The sequence below is a fragment of the Daphnia carinata genome, chromosome 1 (genome assembly GCF_022539665.2).
Source record: "Daphnia carinata strain CSIRO-1 chromosome 1, CSIRO_AGI_Dcar_HiC_V3, whole genome shotgun sequence".
NCBI classification, from domain to species: domain Eukaryota; kingdom Metazoa; phylum Arthropoda; class Branchiopoda; order Diplostraca; family Daphniidae; genus Daphnia; species Daphnia carinata.
The window spans coordinates 5,785,274-5,810,351 of NC_081331.1; the positions used below are offsets into that span (position 1 = coordinate 5,785,274).

The window sequence follows — 25,078 nt, forward strand, 5'->3', positions numbered from 1 at the left end:
ATTATCTTATCCATTTTTCAATTGTTCCTCCAGCCACGCGTTATTCTCCGTCCACGCTACTGAACTTACTGCGAATGGCATCCAATGGACTGAAATTGCCTACGCCAGTAATAACGAGTCTGAGCGGTAGATGGCTACGTGTCGGAAAAAAAGAAAAAAGTGTTTTTTTTTGTTTTTTTTTGACGAAATTTTTTTTTTTTTTTTTGTGTAAAACGGATTGCCATAGATTGCCATAGAAATCAAGTTTATTTTTCAATAGGTCTTATAGTCAGTGTATTGGATTTTGGCAAATAAAATCCGAAGCAAATCCAATTTTTTGCGGATTTGCATTGGATTTTTGAATCATTCAAGACAGCAAAAGTCCTTGAGTAACCTAACCTAAACTAACCTAAGCTAACTTTAACTAACCTAACCAACAAAATCCAATTTAATCCACATCCGCAAATGATGTGATTTGGATTTGATTTGATTTGAGGATTTTATTTGTTAAAATCCAATACACTGCTTATAGTTTTAAAATTATACGTCAAAAACACAAGTCAGGCTTATTTTGTCGGGCTTAAAATTTATACCTGCAAAAACGTGCACTCATTGGAATTGGGTGAAAATCACAGGATATACTCAAAATTGAATGCTGATTCCGGTAAAATTGTTTCTTTTCCGATTCAGTCAATCGTTTTTTTAATACACCAAATATTTGATAACGCTAGCGCGCCAGTACTCTACGGCGCGAAGGAAGTGTCACTAACAGCAGTTTGTTTTCTTTTATTTTCAAAACGGCAGGGTTAAGGAGAAAACTAATAGCTGAATCGAAATCAGCGTTCAGTCATTATACTGGGTGAGTTTCTGCCAACTTGCATTGGCTACGAAATAAATAGGCGATTCCTTCCAAGTCTATTACCTATTTCATTTTGATGCACCATTTCCGCAAATTTCTGCTGTCGCTAAAAAAAATAACGGGCTCGCAAACAGAAACATCTTACCCAATCGTCAAAGTCGATAAACTGTCACAAAATCTGAATACTAACTAAAAACATTATTAAATAAAATGAACACAAAATAGCGAATCGCAAATAAGTTTTATTGGTTTTGAACCATATGTGGTCAAACCATCTGTGCCCATCTAGATGTCCTAGGGCATTAGGACAAAAATGTTAAAAGAAATTGTACATTTTCAAGTTTTTCATTGAGCTACTACAAACGTAACATTGTGCATGCCACCAAGAGTGTTTCTGATATTTTGTAGTTGCCCGTGCGTAGTTTTGATTATTGCAGTTAACACATCGTTGGCGGCGTCTGACTGCACTGGCGGTTTAATCTCCACTTCAAAGTGTTTGTCGTATAGGACTTGAAGATTTTGCTGCGACAGAGCAGCTATTTCGACCGTCACTTCTTTCCTAAAAGCATTAGGACAGTTGAAGTTTGTTAAATATTAAACCAATGTACAGGCATGATACTTTTCAAAATGCAATAAGTTTAACTTACAAGGATGACCTACTAATCGGCTTTTCTTTAAATAATGCGACGCAGATGACTGCAGCAACGATTATGGCTGTTGCAACACTCAAGATAAGGACGTAAAGAGTTTGCCGTCGATTCCAAAACTTTGCGGGTTCCTTCTTCACTTGTTGCGTTGTCATTCTGTTTGCTAACTTCTAAACAATAAAATCTTGGACGCAGATTTAGTACGGCCGTAGATACTTCTTGAGTAGTTGACGACTCTTCTTGTAGACTACATAAGTAGAACAACTTTCCCCAAAAAGTGGAACTGGCTTCTTGTCCACTACTAGCCACGACCCTTCACTTTTCTTTCCAAACTATAACATCAGCCCTTCGGCAATTTGGATAAGCAGTTTGTGTCTTAGAAGGAACAAAGTCCTTTCGCCGAATTAAAACAGTTATCCACGGTACATCTATGGCAAAGTCAATCAGAACAGCTAATGGCGATTTCATTTTTGACGGCAAATTGTTTTCAATTTTGGTTACTTTAAAAACCAAATACTACTGCGTCCCTTAGTTAGGTTCGTTACTTCCTTAGGTAGGATTAATTGCAATGTAATTTATTTGATAAAACCAGGTTTTTATACCCATATTCTAACCCCAATTTGGCCGCAGTGTCGCCCACTTTCTTCGTTTGGTTACTTGCGGTACGGATCACTTTAAATTTTAGCTTGCAGAACCGTCTCGACTCGTACATTCAACAATGGTTATCTGTTCAATATTGCATTAATAACTCGAAGCAATTGATTGAAATTATAATACATTACCATAACACTGTGGTTGGCAACAACTAAGTTGGTTGATTGCGGATTCCATTTGAGGCTATTGATTTCTAAAACGTTGCCAGCACATTGACATCTCACCAGTGGAGACCAATCCTATCAAACAAATATTCCAACATATATTAAAAGCAAAGAATAATACCATTCTACATTTAAATTTTTTACCGTTGTCGACCAAACAATGACTACCCCGTATGTATCGGCTGAGGCCAGGTACTGCCCGTCTGGGGAAAAAGAAACTGCTGAGACAAGGCTGCGATGTTCGCGCAGTACTTCCTGGCTGTGGCATAAACTGCTATTTGTGTTCCATATCCGGACGTTTCGATCGTCTGCCCCACTTTTGTTTTGGATCTTTGATAACTTCACAGCACTCGCTTTCCTTAATAACTGAACGTTTACCTTGCTAACAAACTTGAGTGTTCGCCTTCCTTCCAGCAGATAGAGTAGATTCCAGCGCTATGTCCTTTCCATTCACGGGTGACATCTTGCCCCAGCGACCATAACTGTGAAAAGTTTAAATGTATTAAGGGTTAGCCTGCTGATTCTGTAGCGCAAAAAGAGGAGATGACACCCACCGTAATGTTTGTTTCGTAGGAAAAAAAAGCTAGAGAATCAAGTTTCATGTTGTAACGAATGGCTAAAATGGCATTCTAGTTGTGCAGAGAGAAAGGCAAAACGAAAGGTAATGCAGAAAGTTAAAATAAGGACATTTTGTGGGGATGCTAATTTTAATTACCTCATTGAATAACGAATTCAATGGCTCATCGACGCCGACACGACAGACATAGATGCTCCCGTCCATGGAACAAGAGGCAAACGTCTCTTTCGTCAGCCACTGAATATCGCGCACGCTGCATGTGTGAAGTGAAAATGTCTGTATAGGTAAAGGGGTGGGCTTTGACGAGTCCCATACCCCGACAGTCTGGTTCAACAAGGAAATAAACGATTAGGTTATCATTATTCAACAAAATAAATAATAAATCCAATTGCTTACCCCGTCATCAGATGAGGTCAGTAACATGTGAATGGATCCTTTGCGATTCCATTGAACCTTCGTTAACTTACCGGATATCTCAGTGAAAGACAAAAGTTGGCCATCAATACTTGAGAAAATAAAAAAGAGATTGTGGTAATCTCCAGCCACTAATTTGGTTCCATCAGCCTAAAAGAAAAATTTTATTCGATTTTTCATCATACGTAAAGATAAGGTAGTTAACATTTTTTTTTACTTTCCAATCAACTTGAAGAATAGTTGCTTTGTTCACAAGTAACGACGAGAGAGCTCGAAATATGGTTCTTTCCCATTTTTCTATCACATCACCACTTTCCACGTTGGCACTAAATACAAATACGCGATGATCTCCGAACGCGCACGCAAGTTTTTTGCCAGTGGTATCAAACGTACAGTTCGTTATTTCCTTGGGTGATTTGGGATTCTCGTCAATACACGCCAGTTTATAATGTCGAAAGGCTGCCATTTAATTAAGGTTGAAGTTCGCGTTAAAGATTAATGCCCAGTGAACTACGAAATCCTCTTGGAAGTCACTCGGTAAAGCTCAGTTTTCGTCCTCCCGTTTAAAGCCAGCAAATCTACTGAATGAAAATGGGGCTACAACGATGTTGATCACTAAGTGAGAAGCTAGCCGCAGTTGCAACACAGTAAATGATATTAATGGAAAAACCATCAATAAACTGAGCAAGTGAAGAAGAATGATGAATCTTTTTCGCTCGTAACTGTATCACGTTTCGAATATTCTACTTTTTTCCAACTAACAAACCGATGCCGTGTGTTGCTATCAATGGAATTTTACATTAGAAAAAAGAATAAAAACATACTAAATTATTGCCCTGTACTTTGTCAAATATAAGATAACAGTTCTTATCGCGATAGAAGCAGTTCAAACAAAATGCATGCACAATGGACTTAATACATCTCTCATGATTCTGCTCATGTCACTACCGACCTTGATGTGTCCAAAAACAATCAATAGAGCCATCATAATGAGAAGAGACAAAGATCATGATAAAAACAGCAATGTTGCTTCAAACTTTCTAGTAACATTGTTGTATTAAAAATAATTTATAAAAATCAGAATGTTAAAAAGTCACCAGGAATGTTTAAAATTTTTGTGCCAAATTTATACTTATAGGGGTATAGTAGGTCTACAGGCTAAAGATTTCTATCTAAAGCCACATGATTGGCAAAAGAGAGATATTTGAGATTTTCTGATTAGTCAGAGAATAGTTTTCTTATTAAATTATGAAACATGGATATGTCATAATTTATGAAACTTTACTTAGTTCATTGAACAGCCTTTGGTTGAACTCCAAAGTAAATAAAGATAACAATGAAGAGCCAAAAACCTGCAAATGCAGGAAGAGCTACGCTCAGTAACTTGTCCTTGTTGGTTAGGAATTCTTGTTTCCTTTGGCGTTTTTCCCGGGCGGTTTCTTTTGTTTTACCTTTTAGTTGGCGCATATTGACTAAATCATAAAAGCAACAATTTAATTGGAGTCTGGTACACACACACAGTTTTAAAAACTCTGAGAAATATTTTAAATGACTGTCACACTCACCTGAATTGTTTTTCTACTGTGTAAGAAATCTCAGCAATTAATGCTATTATGATGAGATAATTGTAGCTTATTTAACTGTTCAATTGTGCAAGACGATTAAGTGCACGAGACAAGTCTGAAACGTTTAATTAACACAGAAAATGAACAAGTACAACAAGTCAGGGAAGTTTTTTGAAAACCATTCCCTCTCAAGTTAGAGGAAATTAAGCTATGGCAGGATGACGTTAACAATGCGACAGTGCCACCTTTTGCAAAAAAATTACCATAATAAAAAAACAAAAAACAAAAATCAACAACTAAATTTTTTAACAATTAATGACAAAAAATAAGAAATCCAGGTGCTATCGCATTCTGTGTGTTTGATGATGTTGACATAAAATATGAATAAATTTTTATTTTACTTTTCTAGCCACTGTTTCTCCAGTGTGTTTAGGGATGTTGGTCAAGCAATTCCAAAAGTGGTTGTCATTTATTTTGAATGTTTATGCTTGGACGTTTTATTTTTGCAAGTGAAGTAATGATTAACTGGAGATTTTAACCTTATAACAATTTTGTTATATCTATATTATGACTAAAATGATTCCGGCTGTTCGACTAGCATCTCACGAAGTTGAGGAATTAACAAAAAACCGCTTTCGTGAAGCTCGCTTAAAACGTTTGCATCAGGTGAGATATAGAGTGAACAAATTTAGAACGTAAATAACCGGAATGTGTCGCTCAATGCAAATCGTAGGTACGCGAACAATCATCTCAGTTTGCAAGAAACATTCGAGATGCAAGGGAGGAAAAAAAAGAAAAAATTTTAAAAGGTATGGAGATCAAGCTAAAGCAAAAAATTGATTCTGAGGTGAAGACCATGATTCAAGAAATGGAAGAAGAAGTTTTAACCTGCTTGACAAAGTTTGGAGGTGCTCATGCACGAGCAAATCAAGAAAATGAAGAAAATTATGAGGCTATTCGTCTGGAACAGTTAACCAAAAACCGAATGAAAGCAACACACCTAGGAAAAGATGCTTTAAAGGAACTCAAGTTACAGAGGCAACAGACATCTATTGAGCAAAATAAAAAAATATTGCAAAGGAAACAAGCTCTTGATACAGAGGCTGTGAGATCATCTTACATTGCATCTTTACCGCCTGTTCAAGTAGTTGCAGAAACTGTCAAAGAAGATCCACCTAAAGTCATCCGGTTTGACAAATCAACACTGTTTCAGACAGAATATGTGATTAAGCATAAAATTGTAGAAGCGGTTAGAAGCCCACAGGTAATAAAATCCCCTGCTATTGCCTTAATATTATTATATATTACCCTTATAATTATTATTTCATTGCAATAATATTTCATTTACAGGATGCCAGACAAGCAGCTATGCTGTCTGAAATGGAAACCAATGAGTTTGTAAAGAAAAAGGAGGAGAAAAAAATGGAAGATGATAAAAAAATCCTGAAAAGGGGAAAGGAAGCTTTGGTGAAGGAGAAAAGCCACAGCAACTATTTGCGACTCCTGGATGAATTGGACAAAATGGAACAGAAACCTGAAAAAGACTGGGACGTCGAGAGCACGTCGACCACCATTGACCGATCGTCTTCTGAAACTTCATCTCGAGCTACTTCCCCTCCGACCTCTGCATGCCTTAGCACAGACCGCGGGAAAAGTCTACCTATTGAAAATCCTTCAGATGCTCCTCGGTCTCAGCCTACTGAAGAAGCTTGTCGGCAATGGTCATCAGATGAAGAAATGGTTCCAGTTAGAGATAGCACGGCAAGAAAGCTTATAGCCCCACCGAAGCTCAATGCCAAAGATACCCAACAGCTTAACGAAATCGGCCATTTACTTAAGGAACTTAAAGAGGAGCAGGAGCGATGGATTGCTTCCGATCAGGCAAATATTCTTAAAGGAGTTGAATCAAAATCCACTTCAAGTTCTATTCGGAGCTCGTCTTCGACATCTGATGGCCTGGTTCTGTTTAGTGACGATGATCTGGAAATCCGTTTTGACGTAATGGAGAAATCGGATACTTCGTCTGACGATTCACGACTTCGCAAGAATCTGGCTAACGCATTGAATGCCATTCGGAAAGAGCGTATTCAGCTGGATAGCATCTTAGAATCTAGCAAGCCAACAAAACGCCCCGGAATTCTTCGCAGACCAAATTCTATGCCGGATTCTTGCGCAACATCAACTCCTTTGGCAAACAACAATGCCAAACAGGCAAGCACCGAAGATAATCGAAAACAAGTTCTGAAACATTACGTCCAAAAGCTGCTAGAAATGAAGAGTCAGGACGTCCGAGAACTCAGCATTAGTACTTCCTCGAGCAGCAATTCGACATCCACACCAAAATCACTAACAGGATCGATTCCGCCTTGTCGTCCGGCGCCTACTACGCCGGAAGGAGCTGAGTGGTCTACAAGGACAGATTCTTCGCCATCGGCTTACGATTCCCCGGCATCCAGTACGGAACAATCATCGTCAAAGATCTCGAATGCCTCTTCGTTGCCCCTGGGAGCAGAAGCTTCCGCTTATCGAAGATCGGATGCTGGAAAATGGGATTCAAATGGACTCTTCACTCTAGGACCATTGTTGGATGTGTATAACGACGTTTACCAAGCGTATAACCAACGCTTGCGCGTTATGGCAGAAGAACGACGCAGCCCTCAGCAGACTCCTCCATGGCAAGAGTCGTCAACCGAATCCTCTTTCATGTCGTTGACTTTATCGGCCACATCCACCGAGCGATCGACGGTCTCTAGGCAACGATCGTGTGGCTTCCCCGGAGATCGTTCCTCTTTCAGTGTCGGGCTCTCCCTTTCCTCTTCCTCGTCGGGTAATAGTAGCCGGGAACCAAGTTCTGTACAGGACTGGGACAAAGTTTCAGTTAGGTCTAAAGTATGCACCTCGCTTAGCAGTACCATCTCTGACCTGAAATCGATCAATTTGTCCACCACAAGCAGCCAAGATGTTTCCATGCCGGACGTTGATGAAGCACTAAAGCGCCTCGGTCTACCATCTATGCAGTCTGTCTTAAGACGCTGAAACACATTCCTTTTTTTGTTTCACGAAATTTAGAATTTTTTTTGTTTCAAATGAGTTCCGACAGCGAAATGCGATGTTTCTTCCATGTCAAAGAGTATTTTTACGTACATCTTTTTTTTTTTAGACAAACCGCATATGAGGCGGTTTTCACATTTCGTTGAAATTATTTATTCACAGTGTGTCATTTCAAATTCATCCATCAAAATTCACGTGTAAGTTTTGTTTTAGGAAATGGGACCTGCAACGAAAATGGGAATAATGTAAAGTAGAGAGGCGGGCAAGGGGATGGGTAATGATATATGTACAAGACTCACAATGTGAAAAAATAAATTGGCACGCCTTTAAATGAAAAAAAAAAAAAAAAAAAAAAACACGGAGGAAATAATAAATTGATGTAAAAACCGCACGACGTTTGTGGTTACTGAGGGGGTGAAACATGACCATCACACATGTTGGAACTTACTCTTTTTTTTGTTTGTTTGGTTTTTCAAGACGAGTTCACGAAAATGACACAGACATGACAGCGGTGCACTTAAAAAAGAGTCAATTCAATTCGACCCACTTATATACAAGTACGGACATATAAATTTAAATTTCTTTTTTTTTTTTTTTCTAAGTTTAAACAAGGGAAGAAGAATTTTTGTTACATAAAAAGAAAAAGGTCAATGGCGGTGAACATCTTCTCTGTGTGCGCAATTCACTTGCAACAGATGGCGATCGTCAACCGAATTGTATCTTGTGAAAATCTTGTTCCTCTCTTTCACACGCCGCTTCAATGCCGGCGAACGGGCGAGGGATTTTCGTATTTTAATTTTGTTTTTGTTTTTTTCGGGAAAAAAAAAGAAGTTACACGGCATGTGGCTCGCAATCTGCCAAGTTCCAAATTCCTTCTGTCGTCTCACCTTTTCATTGTTTCATTTGGCCGTGACTAGAGAACTAGGCGCCATTTTCAAAATAAAAAATTCGTGTTTCTCTTTCCTCTCACATCGCCTTCACATTTCGCTAAATACTTTTCTTTTTTTTTTTTTTTGCCCACAGACGTGGAACCGTCTTGCGATTGAAAAGAGGGGGTGGAATAAGCTAGCTCGCAATTAAGACATATCCTCATAATTACGGGATTCTTAAATAAACTTTTTACCCAAAGAGGGAAGGGGATCTCTGTTGGAACAACCAACGAAAAAAAAAAAAAAAGAGCGTGGTTCATTGAAAATGTACAATCCATTAAAAAAAAGGGTGGGGGGGGGGGGGGGGGGGGAAGGGGAGGCCGTGAAGACGGATTTGCGTCGCTGTGTGGGGATTGCGCGGACTTTGCGTCTCGCTCCTGAAACTTATTTATATATTTATAAATGTATACCTGTCGCTTGCTTTGGCTCAGAAGAATAAAAAAAAAAATAATAATAATAATAAATGAAGCAAGTGAAACGATCACAAGCATGCGGGATTTAAAAAAGAAAAAAAAAGGAGGAGGGGGATTTGTCGTGAGACATTTTTAAAACATGTTGCCTAGCCACATGACGACGATAGGCACGAGATAGCTCGTCAGTGCTTTGTTGGGGCTCAGCGGTTGTTGAGTGCTGTCAGCCGGCGGAGCGGACGAGGTGGTCGGTATTTTGTTCTCTGGTTTCGGAGCAATTCCTCCCTGCGTGAATTCAATATCATCGTCTTCTTCTTCATCGTCGTCATCTGCATTGCCGGCATTATTCCGCGGAATGCTGTCGTATGGGTTGGGTTTGCTCTTGGGCTGTTGCCGGTTTGAATCGATTCCGGGGACGGCACTAGCGCCACCGCCACGGTTGGCGCTATTCGCGTTGTGTCCGCCGCTGGGATGTCTTCCTCGCTCGCGATCCTCGTCGTCATCTTCCTCCATCGAGTCGGCACCGTCTCCCGAACCACTTCCACTTCCGCTCCCGTTCGAGGAGGAATCTACTGGAAACAATGGACAGCGATTGGTTGATGGAAAACAAATGGGGGGAGAAATGCAGCCGGATGTGTGCCTACCATCCCATTCAACGTCCATTCCATTGTAGGCATTCTCGAGCTTGTTGGTGATGAGTCGCAGCGTGAAAATTTGATCATTGACCAGAGTATTGGGCCGGCTGGCATCCAGCGTCACCTCGGGATTACTGGCCTGAGCCGCCACACCGTCAGCCATCAAGGCGGCAGAGTATCTGTTTATTAGTGAAAACAAAACAAAACACACACACATAAGCCCAATAGTTAAACATCACAAATTTTCCAGTCCGTTTGATTACAAACAAAACAGAAACACCAGAAGCAAATATGTAAAAATAAACAAAATAACGGCATACCGAGCTCGTTCGCTGCCATTCCAGCAGTCTCCTTCGGCACTGCCAGCCAATGGTGCGAGTTTCTCATGGGCGCAAATCGTCTGCGGCAGTTTGGACCAATAACCACGACTAGCTTTGACCTGCCATGCAAAGGAAACACAGAGCATAGAGAGAAAGTTGTAATACAAATGGATACAGTCGAGGAGGAGAGCGGGGGGACGGAGGAGGGTGCTAGAATACACTAAGATGGGGAAGGTCTCTCTTTGACAGACTTATCGCTTTAATCTTCTACGAGCCGTGGAACAAACCGAGAGCGACGAACCCTCTCGGTATGTACAAGATGCTTTGAAAAAAAATCCGGTTGACTGAATCCAACCAGAGATGTCGCGCCAATAAAAGAATGAGGTGGCAAAGAGCGTTTCCACTTAGGTAACAGGAAAAATCAGGGGACAGTGGTTAGCGGGGATATTTTTTGTAAGAAACAAGAGAGAAAAGCTTTAAAAAAGAAAACGAGGCACACCTTCTGTTTAATGTCACGAACGAGGCGATCGAGTGACGTGCCAGCTGCCGTGGTCGGCCGAGCGCTGGCGCCGCCAGTGCCACCACTGCCAGCCCGATCGAATTTCACGCTTTCGAAATTGATCTCTGACGAGGGTGCACTACGTTTGCCGAGCCGTGGCTGTCCGCATCCCTTAAACACCTAAAAGAAAAAATGAAAAGGAAATAATGTACTCAAGTTATTCGAATAACACAACAACAATATCAATATGGGTAACGAAACTTGATGCCCGTCTCTCGCAACACCCACAGACGGAATTACATGGCGACATAGCACGAGGCCATTTTTGAATTTTTTTTTTTTTTCGACCCGTCATCAACACCACAATGTCGCTTAATGGCAGCTGACGTGACTTTTCAATCTTTTCATCCCCCCTCCTGAAATGCTGGGCGCAATTTTCTCTTTTGATGCTCACGGTAGAAGGGGAGGGAAAACGGACAACTGTGAACTGCCGAATCATTGCCTCCCCTCCGTTCCAAAAAGAACGAAGAGACAGATAAAAAAAAAAAAAAAAAAAAAAAAAAACAAGTTGGCGAAGCGCTGGATAAACTCTCCCAACAAGCCACATCATTCGAGAACGCATCGATATAAAAATCATTTCAAAAATGAATAGATTGTTAAATGTTTAGTGGGGGTACGTACCTTTTGAGAAATCTCGTAGCCATTCTCTTGAAAATTCATAATGGCGTCAGAAATTTTGATATCGATCGGATCGACAACCAGTTCAATATTGAAAGGGCCCAAGAGCCGGTCGGCCACTTTCATCAGAGCATCTACATGGTTAGAAAAGACAAGATTGACATGTCAAAAAAAAAAATCAAATTCAATTTTTCAAGAGATCAAAAGGACAGGTCGTACCGACATAGTTGTCCCATTCGACTCCGAGATCTGCGTGATACGCCAGACATCCTTTAAAGACGTTGAGGCAGTAGTGGCCGCACGGTTTGACCTCGCCGAGTCCTTGACAGAGCGGGCACATGGACATACGCATCACGGCACGCATACAGTCGCCACTCGCTTCCATCTGTTACAATACACACACACACACACGCAAAATTATTTTTAACTTTCGTTGATAGAACCGATTAAGATTTTCATATTTTTCTTTCTGCTCTAAAATAAAAGCGTGAATCGTTAAAACAGAAAAAAACAAGCAGAGTCCGGTTTAACGGGTTACGTAAGCACGACAAACAAGTCATTTTTCTTTCTAGTCTGTACCGATTGCATTTTGGCGATGACGTCGCGTCCGACATTGAGCGCTTGCGTGAATGTCCTGGTAGCAACGAACGAGCGTTTCACCTGAACCGACAACTTTTTAGGGACGTCGCCGAATGGCTTCAATTCCTTCATGTGCGTGTTGACGCAGATCAAATACCTTTGTTTCAAATGATAGGTTAGGGTGGCACAAGAAGGGGGGGGGAATTGAAATGTCATAGATGTTGTCATTATTCAAAGTTTAAATTACTGTGTAACAAGTATTTAATATATTTAGGTAGTTATTGTGGTTTCGTGTGCTTTAAAAAAAAATAATGAATGTATATTTACTTGTCGTCAAATCGGAATTGGGCGTTCAGAACGGTAAACATGCGCTGGTACAGGGCTGTGAAGAAGTGATCCATAGCTTCTTCTAGGTCGAGTTTGCCTCGAGCGTAGTAGTCCTCGAGATCGCGGAAGAGATCGGTAAAGACCTCGCTGTTCTGCTCGTAGAGGATGCCATAAGTCCGTTTGAACATGTCGTGGAAGTCGCGCTTGGAGTTTTCCAGCAGTTCACGGAAGAATTCTAGACTTTTTCAAAGGAAAAAAAAAAAATTAAATACAAAAAATCAAAGCACAAACACGTACTCATAATATTCCCCCATTAACATTCTAAGCTTCTCACTTTTTTCTTTACAAAAAAAAGAAGTTCTACATGTTTTATTCATTCAACGCGGACGTATAATCAGGCATCATTTGTCAGCATATGGACTGTCAGAAAGCTGAAACATTCGTCTTCCACCACAAAAAAAAAAAACGAGATCCCCATTGAAAACAGAAAATCCTCGCCTGGATTTCAACCAACGCGCTAAACTCGCACACGACAACAGTGTGTGGACAGTGAATTATATCAAAAAGACGATATGAATGGTTGGCGGTTACACATGGCGGGCATAATCCGCTTGGGCGGCTCGACCCTTTCTTTTTACTTCCTACACCGATGGCCGGGAGCTCTGTCGAATTGCTTACATTCCCTTTGGCCAGTGAGTTTGCCTCTTCAGAAAAAAGAACTCCATGGATGTTCCCGAAGGCAGTAGCGGGCGTGAACGTAGAGAGGGGAAAAAGAAATAAGCGGGACACAAAGACGCTGTAGGCACCGATCGTTCGATGAGGCTCTCTTTCTTTTTCTTCGCCTCTAATGGTTTGTATAACCCTGGTAACAATTTTCTTAGACTTTAATTTTTTTTTTTTTTTAAAGGCAAACCAACCAACATCTGAAAAGAGAGACCCTGTGTGGATCAACGACACAGGAAGGGAACGCTGCGGTGTATAACATAAATATTTAAATCGTAGAGGGGAAGTTGTACACACGAAAGAGAGTCTGGCTGACACTCGGAGGAGGAACGACTGGAACGTATTTTTTGGGAAGGGAGACGAAAGATGGAAAAAAGGGACGTATGGTGGAGGGGAATAAACACGTGTCACGTGACATCAATCTGGCCGAGGCAGGCCACGAGAGAGAGGCTCAAAAGAAGAAGAAAAAAGCCGCCATCTTGGCATCTTCTGGAATAACATTTCGTCTCATTCCAAAAAAAAAAAATGAAAAGGATTTTTTTTTTTCCTGGATTGTTCGGCCCAGAAGATGAAGTCTACATCATCTGAAATAAGCCCCAGCTCGGTCCATTTATACGTTTATCTCGGATGAGAATCAATCATATTTTTCAAACGTTAAAGAAAAAAGGGGGAAAAGAACGGTCATCAAGAGCCAAGCGGGTCTGTAATAAACGAACATAATCACGTCAGACAACAACAAACACATAAGCAGACAAGCATTCCTGCAGACATTTATGGCCCGAAATTGAACCGTATAGTTTCTACTGCCATAAAAAAGAGAAGAAAAGAAAAAGGCGGAATGGAATCGAAATGTCGTTCAAAGTGAAATTTCGAATCTCTTGATTAACACAAAAATCCATTTTTCCTTACATTGCTCTAAACAACAAGAGAAACCGAGAGAGAGAGAGAGAGATTTGAAAAAAAAAAAAAAAAAAAAACATTGCTAAAAAGAGAAGGCGCTAGCCCCAGACGGGCCACTGATCACGTGCTGGCCTCGTCTTGCCCTTGTATAGCCATCACGAAAGGAACGAGAGACTCGAGAAGAAGAAAAGACGATAGGGTCGGGCATAACGTATGTGTGTTGTCGGGACAAGAGCAACGAAACATAGGGAAGTGGAATTAGAAATACCGCGAAAAAGATGCTCCCATGTAAGATTCAACCAAGACGGGATTCTTCTTACTATATTTTTTATGTTTTGTTTAGCAGACACGCCCGAAAAACTTCCAAACCAGATACCCTTATTGTGTGTGTGTGTACGCCATGAGTCACAACAATTCTTTCTCTCCCTTCCATAAAGAAGAAAAGAATTTCCCATTTTGATTTATTTACATTTTTATCCATCATTTCCCCAATGTTTTTCTTTACTGGGGTCGACTGTTGCACTACAGAAAACGGTACGCCCGTTTGTGTGTAAACACAAGATCCCAGCATCAATATCTCTCAGCCTCTGTCACACAGACACACATGAAAACACCTGTTATTACGTTACAGTGTCAAAAAAAAAAGAAGAGAGTTATCTTATCTGTGTGTTGAAGACAAAAGAAAACGTTAAGCAACTTGGTGTAAAAAAAAAAAAAGAGTCAATATTATTCCTAGAAAAGAAGGTGACTATTGACCAAACATTGTGGCCGTTGTAAAGCAGCAACGAGCTGTACACCATTCGGGAGGTTACATCCCCGCCAGGTATGACAGAAACACAACGAGATGAGAACAGTTAAAGTGTGGCCAGTGGGAAACTGGAAATACGTCATTTGAATATTTTTTTTTCCACATTTATCTTTTAGATTTTTTTTTGTTTTTCGTTAACTACGAAGTGATTGAATAGTAGCTCTCCTCCCCACTTTGGAAATCTCAAACAAGGAAAATGATGGATGAATGGAGGGCGCGTCCTGAGAATGTCGACTTCCAAATGAATATTCTCCACACACACACACACACAAAAGGAAAGTATAAACAAGTTCTAATTAAGGGGCTGAGACCAAATTGACATACACACACATACTAAGCGCATTTAAAGCTGTACGGAGGGGCAAAGAAAAAGACGTAAAAGAAGAATAAACATTTCCATTTACGAAGTGGTACGCAATCGACGCAAAGAATTCCCGCCGCAAAATCATAACTAACTATAAAAAAAAAAATAACCATAACGTGTTTTAATGTTAAAACATGTGCATCAACATCATTAGATCGAAGCACCTTTTTTTTCCCCGAAAAATTTAATGAAAATGAACGATAGTCACGCGACATGTTTCACATTCCCAAACGCAAGACAGCGCCCCTTATTCTTTTTTTTGGTATGTTTATGATGATTATTATTGCTTTTCGTCCAGTCAATAAAAAAAAAAGAAGAAGAAGAAAAGAAAATGATTACCGTCGAATTTCTTGGCGCGGGCGGTGAAGGTAGCCGACAGAGAAGAAGTGGCGTTGCGCACCACTAGCTCGTACTGCTGGCGGCTGGCATCGTTCAGCCGGTTCTCCATGGCCTCGGTACAGCATGTCGGCGATGACCCGGCTGCAGTGGCGGCGCCTCTCGATCCGCAAAACCGCAACTGATGACTTCCTATACACACACAGAGAGAAAAGAACACACGAATTAGCTAGACGTAACACGAGGCACAAAAAGGGGAAATATAGCAGCAATTTTGACGCTAAAAAATAAAGAATAAGGACAAATGAGTCAGATAAATGCTTTCTCTCCTCGTTTTCACCATCGGCATTAGCGTGGCTCTTTGAGCCGTTTAACAACGATGATTTACAGTGGTGAAAACAAGGCAGTTATGGACGAAAAAAAAAAAAAACTCGACGGACGGGACTTTCTATTCTTTTTCGGCTTCATTCAACAACAAAAAAAAAAAAACTTCCCTCCTTTCTAAATTTTTTTTTCTTACAAAGGCGGCAAAAGAGACAATGGGAGGAAACCAGCGTGTATAACGAGATTAATTAGCGCCTGCACCCAAAACACCTTATTTTCTCACACACACACACATCCACAAGGTGCCAGTGAATGTACACACACAAGAGAAATACATCGATACCACGGACACTCTTTCGTTGTTCGATGGGCGAATATTTTAAGTGACACTAGGTGGCGTCCAAGTAAATAATATTAAATTTTAAGGAATCTAAAATTAAAACAAAACAAAAAAGGAGGCCTCCCGCTCCCGGCCGTGATCGGTTTCCAATTGCTCGAGGCATCCGACCGCTTCGAATGGTTTTGCTTTGGTGCGATACGCTGGTTCCCTTCTTTCTTTGTATCCGAGATAAAAACAAAATACAGTTACTCTTGTCTAGAATTAGAAATAGCAACAACATCAACAACAACAACAACAGAGGTAACTTTGTTTTCTCGTTTGAGAGAAACCAATAGACAGTTCAACAAAAATCGACTTGAGACCAAAAACAACCATATGGAGCGGCGTGATAAGAGGCCGCCGCCGTTAAATGCGGGCCAGCGGTCCCGTCTATTAAAGGGACCGAAAAAGGGGGGTAGAGAAGGAAAATGAAAGGCCCCGCGCGCCATTTTTCTTCTGTATACGGTCATCATCATCAGAAATGAGAGAATGGAATTTGAATGGACTGTGGGCCGCGCGATTGCTCCCATCTTCCAATTTATGGGAGCGCGTGTCTGCGGACGCGGACGCAACATGTTGTCTATTACACACTCACATATGCTCAACATCATTTTCAGAAATAAAAAACAAAACAAAAAAACATTGATGATGAATCCAGACTGACCTACATGCATTCGATATTTATTTTCTAAATTTTTCTTTTTTTTTTTTCTTCCTTTGGTTGGAACGGACTCTAACGTCCATTCGATGCCAGCGTGGCGTGTTCGTGAAAATCGATTATTTCCCTACGTGGCAACTTCACACTATCGATCCCTTTCTTTTTTGTCTTCAGGTCCAATTTTTAAGGAACATTTCCATTCGAATAAATGCACTTGTGTTATTGCTTCCGTGTTCAATCGGCAAGAGCGACCCATCAACTTGATGCGGGGTACAGTAATCCAATTAACAAAGTCGATTTTTTCACGACGATGCAATTGAAGAAACGAGAAATCTACGCCCCGGATTTATTACAAGTAAGTCTTCCTTCTAACACTTTTGTTTTCTTCCCTATTTTGAATTCATTTTAGTTAGTCAAAGAGACGATTTGGGGGGGGGGGGGTTGCGTGTGTACAAAAAGAAGAGGGGGAAATGTCGTATCAGCTGTATAATGACTTCCGGAAATTCAGGCTCATGCCAGACATATCGGAAGTGACCTCCCCCACCACGACCATATCCCCCCCCCCCTTTCCTTAACCTTTTTTTTTTAACTTCTAAACAAGACGACGAAAGAAAGGAAGAAAATTGTTTTAAGTTGTGCGACAAACATTTTCGTCTAAGCATTTTTACATTTAGAGATGCGGAATGAGTTTGAGTCGATTAAAATGTCAAAAAGAGACGAACAGCTCCCCGAAAAAAAGGGCCCATTCTGTTCGGCCACCTCTTGAAAAAAAAAAAACAATAAAGAATCGGCCAAGTTGACAGGAGCGGTCGAATCCCCCCCCCCCCAAAAAAAAGGATCAAAACATCTACGGGGATTTCAACATATTTTTTGTTTTTTTTTTTTCCTCAAAACATCTGCTCTTTGACACACGCATATAAAATACACACGCACTATCCGGAGTATTTATTATAGAGCTAGCTATTAGATCCCCTCTCTCTTGAAGATGGATGCGATTGGTATATTGATGTTAGTGTGTGCTGGGGGGGATTCCTACTTCATACTTATTTTTTCATTTTTTTTTTTATGATTTCTTCTTTAAAAAGTCCGTTTTTTACTTTGTCGTCTTGGTGCGTGTGTGTGGGAAAGCCTCTGTAGAGACCAATAAGGGTTTTTGGAACGCGTTCCGGAATATATATATATACACATCCTATGCATCAAGAAAAAAGGAAGAGGGGGAGAGAGATCGAGGGAATGAAGAAATAAGGATTTTCTTTTTTTTTTTTTTTTCAAAGAAGGTGATAGAGAGACAGGGGAATGTACTTGTATTCCTCGGTGGTATTGCAATATAGGCCTATTTTCCCAGAGACATTCCAAGCATTTGCCCTCCCTCCTCATTCCGGAACGAAATTCGAAACGACAGTCTATATATATTGGGTGGGATAGCAATTGAACCCAAAAAGGTATGACTATAGTATTTTATGTATGTCCCCGAACTGTCTTTTGATTGCGACCCACCCAAAAAGAAAATTGTGTTTTATACATTTTACCCTAAAAAAAATTTAATAGACATACGATGGTTAAATCAACTGAAACTGCTATATACAATGAGAGGTTGCATTCAGAGGCCACACACACAAGTCCTTTTTTTTTCCCCTCTACACATGTATATATAGCCTGTGTATACACTCTAGAGCCCTCAATAAGGTAGAGGGAGTATGGGAGACTGAAAGAAAAGGCGAGGTTATTGATTAGAGAAGAAACACGAGGGGTGAAGCAGTCGGGGGGTGATTCACCGAGGGTGTAGGCTCTTGTGTTGGGTAAGAAAAAGTTCTAGGACTGACCCTCCATTTTTGGGAAGACTGTTACAAACGACTGGACAGAAACAAACACGGGAGAAGAAGGAAAAAAAAAACCTTGGCTTGCACACACACACACACAAGAGAAAAGATGAAAACGAACAGATAAACCATCGCCTGCCCCCCCCGTTGAAGAGAAATGCGCTTCAAACAAATGTTGGACTGTTATTTCTCTACTCTGCAACATTCCTTCCGTCACCAGGCTCCACAAACGTTCATTAATAAATGTCTTCAGGAATCAAAACGACTCAATGATTTTACGAGGAAAAGGAAAAGAAAAAATTGTGTCACTCTTGCCGGTTGTGCCATTCTTTTTTCGAATCATTCCAAAGGTTGTGATGTGTTTATGTTTACGATGTCAACAAATGCAGCCGACGCGTGTCAATGACAGATTCCCAATTATTTTTTGGTAGAAAATTGAAGGACCGACTGCTGTGCCAGACGGGCCAGCCCAGTCAATAGAGGAACGCGCGTCTCTTTCTTTGACATGACGGACGGTCAAAATGGATTTTCTTTTCTGAAAGAACACACAGACACACATACAAAAAAAAAAAGAAGGGAGGTAACCATCGAATTCGGGCGTTGCTCGAGTTCTCCGGTGAGTATGCGTGTTTTCTATTCATCGTTTAGGAATTTCGTTGGGACTTCTATTTTCGGACATGGACCGGTTAGGACCCCCCGAAACGAAATGAAAACGAATCGTCGTAGTTTAAAAAGAAAAAGAAAAGAAAAAAAAAAAAGGAATTGTGAGGCTAACGTAATGTTGACACGGACAGGGCCCCCCACTATCAGCTGGGCCAGCTGCTCGCATCGTACACTCGCAAATGGACTATGGGGGTCGATCAAACAAGGCCATATCAATGTCTTTGTAGAATAAACTAACACGAACATATTTTTAGCTCTTTTCTCGCTCCTATTGCTATCGTCTCTTTTCTTGCTCTGCATGTCTTCCTGTCTGTGTGTACGCGTAATGTAGACAGACATGACGGACACACGGATGGGCATCCAAACAAGTCTTGAAGCTCGTGTTAAGACTTAAACTTGACTAGCGTCTCTTGTCTGCCGCAAAAGTTTAACGCGTACAAAAAAGGAACTTGTGTTCCAAAACAGAAACACAAAGTTCTGTCAGTCAAGAGTTTGGACATTTTTCAACAATAAAAAAAAAGAAAAATTCTATTTTCGAAGATTAGATACTACCCCCTCTCAGCTGCGGATGATGCCCTCTTAACACTGTGCAATCAACGCTCTCGATAAACAAATACGTGGAACAAATCCAGACGCTAGAGAAAAACAACAAACCGTTTTACACGAGACAAAAGAAAATTTGGGAAAAGAATTTCTACCACCTGGTAGATAAAAAAGAAAAACAACATTTATCTAAGAAAGAAAAAAGAAAAACCAGCTACTCAACGTAATAAGAAGGAAAGAAAAGGTGATGTCAGACTTTTTTTGGAAGGTCGGCGCCACATTGATCAAATGTCCCCCCCCCCTTCTCCTTTCCCACATTTTCATTCGACAGGTCTGAAGAGAGACGATCGAAAATCGTTTAATTATTCATAATACTCGCAGCGGCTTAGAGAAACACTGTTAAATACAAAACGAGCTAGTAGGAGCCTCATCCATATTGAAATGAGAGAGCCCTTTTTTCTTTCTCTCTCTCTCAAGGAAGGTTCATATTTCTGGTGTTTGTTTTATAACGTTGGCTGTGTGGTTATCGACCAACAGCTTTCGCCTCCTTCCTCATTATGAATACAGTGAAACAAGACTCGTTCTTTTTTTTTTTCTGACAGCGAGAACCGCAGGGAAAATGGGAATTCAGCCAATTTGTAATCAGCGTTTGCACCGCAATTGCAGCAGACGGGCCATGTATCTGATCGGACATTGGTTTCGTCATTAGTACGAATGGATGTCGACACAAAAACAAGCGTTTTCAAACAAGACGAGACACAAAGCTTTCTTTTCTCTCATCAGTTCAATTGCAAAGGAGGAAAATGCTCATTAACCCCTGTTGATTTTCAATGTCGTGAATCCTTTTTTTTTTTTTTTTACGTCGTCCAACCCCCCACTACTAGACCAAACTACTTTCAACACACAAAGTTTCTCACTCTCTCCATGTGGTTCTTCCTTTCTACCATTTTGTTTCATTAAGTGGAAACTTCCTAAACGAAATGACTCTGGATGAAAAGACAGAAGTTACCAAAAACAACACACACACACACAAAAAAAAAAAAAAAAAAAAAAAAAATGGTAAAATAATGAAGGAAAAAGTTTTTTTTTTCTTCCATAAAGTTAATGCCCGGACACGTACTTAATACGCACCCAAAGTTAGAAAGGGGGGGGGGGGGGGGGGAGGAAAGTTTTTTTTCCGAAATCCAGAAGCCCCTCAAACCACAAAAAGCAAAAAAAAAAAAAAAAAAAAAAAAAGAAAAATACTTGATGGTTGTTGTACATACGGTACTACAATAATTTTAAATGGGAGTGGAGAGGAAATAAGTTTTTCCAGTTTAGAAAAACGGGTCAAACATTTGAACAGCTGGGGACTTGAAACCTGCAAAATCTATTCCACCCTCATATTTCCCAAAAGGTTCTTTCTCCCTCTTTTTTTTTTTGTTAAATGGAACAAGAATAGGAGGAGTTGTGTGATGACATTCTGACGGCCTAATTGGCAGGGGGTGAACACGCTCATTCCTTTAGCCCAGCAGGTATGCACTTACTCAGGTAGCGACTTTTCTTCAATGACCCTCTGTTGTTAAGAAGCACGTCCCTACAAAAAAACTTTTTGTTTCAAAACTTAACGAGAAAAGCTCAGAAGCTTAACTCGACCGATTTATTTATTGTTTTTCTTTTTTTCTACTGAAATCAACCAGTTCCTCCTTTTTGTTTTGCCCCCCGCACCTTTGGTTTTCACTGGATATTGAACGGATGACAGGAATTGATTATTTTTCAGAACCCATCCCAATCGCCTTAACGAAGAAGAAAATGTTCAGCTGCTTCGATATGTTTAGAAGAAAAAGAAGAAAAAAAAAAAGGATTTTTGAATTCTAGTTGTGAATTGAAAAGGTGCCAACAGACAGAAAGAAGAAGAAAATTCCATGGAAACGAATCCGGAATTGGACACGGGCAGCGGAGCCCAAAATTTCAATGGAGCGGAAAACGTTTCGACACAGTTGTGCCGACACAACGAGGCGTTCAGGAGGAAACTTCTCGGATTTCAATTAACAGCCTCCCCCCACCCCTAACCCTCCGTCTACATACAAGCAATTTAGACATGGCTATAGTGTAGTAGTACACGAAAAGTTAGTAGCAGCGAAAAGTTTCGAAACTTTTGTGGATGAGAAAAACCGGATGGGTCCTTGTCACATGTCACACAGCCAGCCCTTTAAGTTCTACATCGACCGAAATATAACATGTCTATGAAAAAGGAGTCCATTTGAACAGATACACACGAAATAAAGGCTTCCGGCATCCGCTCTCCTAAAAAAGGGAAGACGGAAAGAACACACGTGCTAACGGTGCCCAAAAGAGTTTTTTCACATCCAAAACACGAAAAGGTAAAGACATGTCAAGTGATTCTCACATTCAATAACGTTTGAATGATGATGGCATTGTTTAATAAAAACAAAAAAATTCCTAACCGACACACGTGATCGATAAATTAAATGGAGCCCAAGACATTTCCGTCAGCCACAAAAGAAAAGAAAAATGCCGACTGCAAATAAACAGAGGGAAACGGAAAGACTTATTTCTCGGTAGACACTCAAATTGGTATATTAAATAACTAGCTAGTAGAGAGAAAAAAATGTTAAAGCAAAAGGAAAAAAAAATGGGGGATTGAAAGTCTAATGATATACACAGTTGCAACAAGTCCTCCTCTTTGAATTGGGCATTCATTGTCTTCTTTTTTTTTGCTAAGCACCTGGATTCGTTGGCTTTGTTTTCTACATTTTTTGTGTTTCACGATGCGCACGGCTTCACGTGATTATAGGGGAACTGCTGATGCGTTTGAACGATTGACACGACTAAAGACTTGCAAAGTATCAGTTCAATCTGACAAACCCCACACACAGTAAAAAAAAAAAAACGAGACTGTTCTGATCAGTCACACGATCGAGATTTTCAAGGCTGGCTAGAGACTATTTGTAAACACTTATTGTTTTAATTTACCTGCTGCAATGGGAAGTGTGGATTGTGGGACGTCTCGGTCGGGCAATCCTCTGGCGCGATAGGCCGAACGAACCGACGAGCAGCTCACGTTGTTACTGGGTGATGTTGGCAGAGAGGCGTTAACGATGGTGAACCAAATCAGCAACAGGAGCCATCGGTGAGAAATGAAAACTAAAGGAGAAGCCATTTTCACTTTTGGGGGTTGGTCAAAACTTGTTGCCCTTTTTTCGATTTTTGGCACGATGCGACTCCAACGGCGTGGCGAGAAGAATGGCCGCTGTTTTTTTTTTTAGTTTCAAATATTAAAATAGAAAAACCACAAGGAAATGTGTGTTTTTAACTTTTTTTTTTTTTTCTTTTCTAATTTTCTTCCCCCTTTTTTTTTGACGGCCTTGGAATGTTTTCGAGATGGAAATTTATACAAATCACTCCCGGCTGCCGAACGGATGAATCACCATCGTTATTTTGTTGTTTTCTAAACTTTTCGATGGCTCTCTCTCAAAACGACCCACAATAAAACACACAAGGGTTTGAGGATTAATAAGGGAATTGTGCACACTGCCGACCAAAACTGTGACGACTGAAACCAAATTTTTTGTTAAAACTTGGCTTACAGCAACGAGGATGAGAAACAGAATATGAACAAGCGTGGAGAGACAGGACGCGGCAGGACGCACACGCGAACCGATCGTTACTTGACTCTCGACTGATTCGACTCGGAACTTTAGCAGCGAAACCAAGAAGTCTCTCCTCCCCTTACCTTCGTCGCTATCCAAACGACAACAGCACCAAACAGACTGCGCGCGACAATGGCGCCAGGCTCTGATGCCTCTAGGGTTTGGAGGGGGAGTGAGCAAAATATACCGAAGAATTAAAGCGTTACGCCATCTATCGGTCGCATTGAAAGTACGGCGCTAAAAACCTTGCCTTATTTTTTTATTCTTTTTCTAACAACGAGCTTGCAGCTTACTATTCTTATTAAAATCTTGCATTTCTATTATTATTATAGTGAAAAAGTAAACTATTTCGACTCATGATGCCAACTGATGTGAATTTCACAATAAATCTAATGAGTTTGGCTATAAGTCATCAGCATGATCAACAAGTGGTCGGCCGGAACATTGCCGTCTCGATATTCGGCGTTGAGGTAATTATTTCAGTCATATTTTCTGATTTTAAATGGAATATAAAGAAAACTAGTATCTGAAATGCATTTGAAAAAAACTACTGAACGCGAAAACATAAAAGATAATGCCACAATTTTGAAATTGAACTTTTAAAATCAAAATTTCGAGTTCAAACGACAAGGAAAACGAAGTTCGTCATGAGATAGGTACTTAGGGAGAGCAAGCTAAGCAGAATCTAATCGATATTTTCCTGACTTTAAAGCTCGTCATCAGCGACTTGCAAGTTATCGAAAATGCCTATCAATACTTCATTTCCAATTCCCAAACCTCTCCCAGGATTGAAGAAAGCTTTTCCAAGTGTATCAGCGCGTGTCAACTCTTTCAGAGACCGCAAAGCTGTTTCCAAGTTACCAGCCACTTCTGCGGTTCCTCAAAGTTCCGGCAACGGTTCGAAATCTACCAACGTGAGCCAATCCCCGAGATCGCGTACTTATCACGATTCCTCTGGTGTTTCAGCTTGCCTCAAACCTGCCAACCCAGAAAAAGTGGAAGTTAAATCGAAAGTACCAGCACAAAAGCCGGTTGTTTCCAAAGCACCGGTGCCCCGGAAGAACACCATCCGGGCAGATAGCGCAGTTGTGGTGGAATCCCCTCCAGTAGACTTTGTGCGCCAACCTTTCCGGGCCACACCTGCTCCTTCGAGCACCTACAAACCACCAAAGGATGGCTCGGCAGTTAAACAAGAACCTCAACGACCGGCCAAGAAAGACGCGGCCAAACCACCGCAGCCAGAAAAGGTGAAATCCGTACCTTTCCGTGCTCGACCTGTTCCTGCTAGCACATACAAGCCGTCTTTCCAACCGACGATGCGCAAAATCAACAAGGTCGTTATCGAAACCGAACAAGCCCCCGTGGAAATTGTCAACGAGCCCACAATCGCCAATGAAGTGGAAATTGCTGAACCTACACACGAACCTGTTAGCTGCGAAACATCGAAGGTTTGTGAAACAGTGGCTTGTGAACCGGTGGTTTCTGAACCCGTGGTTTGTGAAGCGGTGGTTACTGAACCCGTGGTTTGTGAATCGGTGCCCGTGGTTTGCGATAAATTGGCTAAAATCCATGCCCGAAAAGTCCGGAGGAGAAAATGTCGCAAGGCAAAGAAAGCGGCCG

General features: G+C 40.8%; 3 protein-coding genes across 4 annotated transcripts; 1 reads left to right on the top strand and 2 right to left on the bottom strand.

The window, feature by feature from the left end:
• Positions 1–1,060: 1,060 nt before the first annotated feature.
• On the bottom strand, positions 1,061–4,037 carry LOC130691460 (F-box-like/WD repeat-containing protein TBL1Y). Of its 2 annotated transcripts, XM_057514414.2 has the most exons (9): positions 3,512–4,037; positions 3,277–3,444; positions 3,019–3,204; positions 2,858–2,932; positions 2,682–2,785; positions 2,448–2,619; positions 2,268–2,378; positions 1,486–2,211; positions 1,061–1,397 (listed from the first exon to the last, which is right to left on the bottom strand). In XM_057514414.2, the coding sequence occupies exons 1-8, from the start codon at positions 3,758–3,760 to the stop codon at positions 2,167–2,169; spliced, it is 1,110 nt and encodes a 369-aa protein (XP_057370397.1). In that variant the 5' UTR covers positions 3,761–4,037; the 3' UTR covers positions 1,061–1,397; positions 1,486–2,166. The 2 variants fall into 2 exon arrangements, with proteins under 2 accessions (XP_057370397.1, XP_057370396.1); XM_057514413.2 differs by having other exon boundaries at positions 1,486–2,378; positions 3,512–4,035.
• Positions 4,038–5,323: 1,286 nt separating this feature from the next.
• On the top strand, positions 5,324–7,959 carry LOC130691443 (serine-rich adhesin for platelets-like). The gene is made up of 3 exons (XM_057514386.2): positions 5,324–5,525; positions 5,593–6,123; positions 6,210–7,959. Exons 1-3 carry the CDS (start codon positions 5,427–5,429, stop codon positions 7,893–7,895), a joined length of 2,316 nt encoding a protein of 771 aa, XP_057370369.1. The 5' UTR covers positions 5,324–5,426; the 3' UTR covers positions 7,896–7,959.
• Positions 7,960–8,047: 88 nt separating this feature from the next.
• Positions 8,048–23,586, bottom strand: LOC130691472 (glypican-6-like). The gene is made up of 10 exons (XM_057514427.2): positions 22,782–23,586; positions 15,422–15,610; positions 12,288–12,522; positions 11,961–12,117; positions 11,601–11,766; positions 11,385–11,515; positions 10,704–10,883; positions 10,205–10,323; positions 9,894–10,063; positions 8,048–9,818 (listed from the first exon to the last, which is right to left on the bottom strand). The coding sequence occupies exons 1-10, from the start codon at positions 22,966–22,968 to the stop codon at positions 9,385–9,387; spliced, it is 1,968 nt and encodes a 655-aa protein (XP_057370410.1). The 5' UTR covers positions 22,969–23,586; the 3' UTR covers positions 8,048–9,384.
• Positions 23,587–25,078: the final 1,492 nt, after the last annotated feature.

Excerpts from the sequence above, each read along its gene's own strand:
- LOC130691460 (XM_057514413.2), bottom strand. The coding sequence starts at position 3,760 with ATGGCAGCCTTTCGACATTATAAACTGGCGTGTATTGACGAGAATCCC. Across the intron at positions 2,786-2,857 it reads CCTACGAAACAAACATTACG|TTATGGTCGCTGGGGCAAGA; the intron begins GTGGGTGTCATC and ends AACTTTTCACAG. Across the intron at positions 2,379-2,447 it reads TCATTGTTTGGTCGACAACG|GATTGGTCTCCACTGGTGAG; the intron begins GTAAAAAATTTA and ends TTTGTTTGATAG.
- LOC130691443 (XM_057514386.2), top strand. The coding sequence starts at position 5,427 with ATGACTAAAATGATTCCGGCTGTTCGACTAGCATCTCACGAAGTTGAG. Across the intron at positions 5,526-5,592 it reads GCTTAAAACGTTTGCATCAG|GTACGCGAACAATCATCTCA; the intron begins GTGAGATATAGA and ends TGCAAATCGTAG. Across the intron at positions 6,124-6,209 it reads AAGCGGTTAGAAGCCCACAG|GATGCCAGACAAGCAGCTAT; the intron begins GTAATAAAATCC and ends TTTCATTTACAG.
- LOC130691472 (XM_057514427.2), bottom strand. The coding sequence starts at position 22,968 with ATGGCTTCTCCTTTAGTTTTCATTTCTCACCGATGGCTCCTGTTGCTG. Across the intron at positions 10,064-10,204 it reads AATGGCAGCGAACGAGCTCG|ATACTCTGCCGCCTTGATGG; the intron begins GTATGCCGTTAT and ends ACTAATAAACAG. Across the intron at positions 9,819-9,893 it reads AATGGACGTTGAATGGGATG|ATTCCTCCTCGAACGGGAGC; the intron begins GTAGGCACACAT and ends TGTTTCCAGTAG.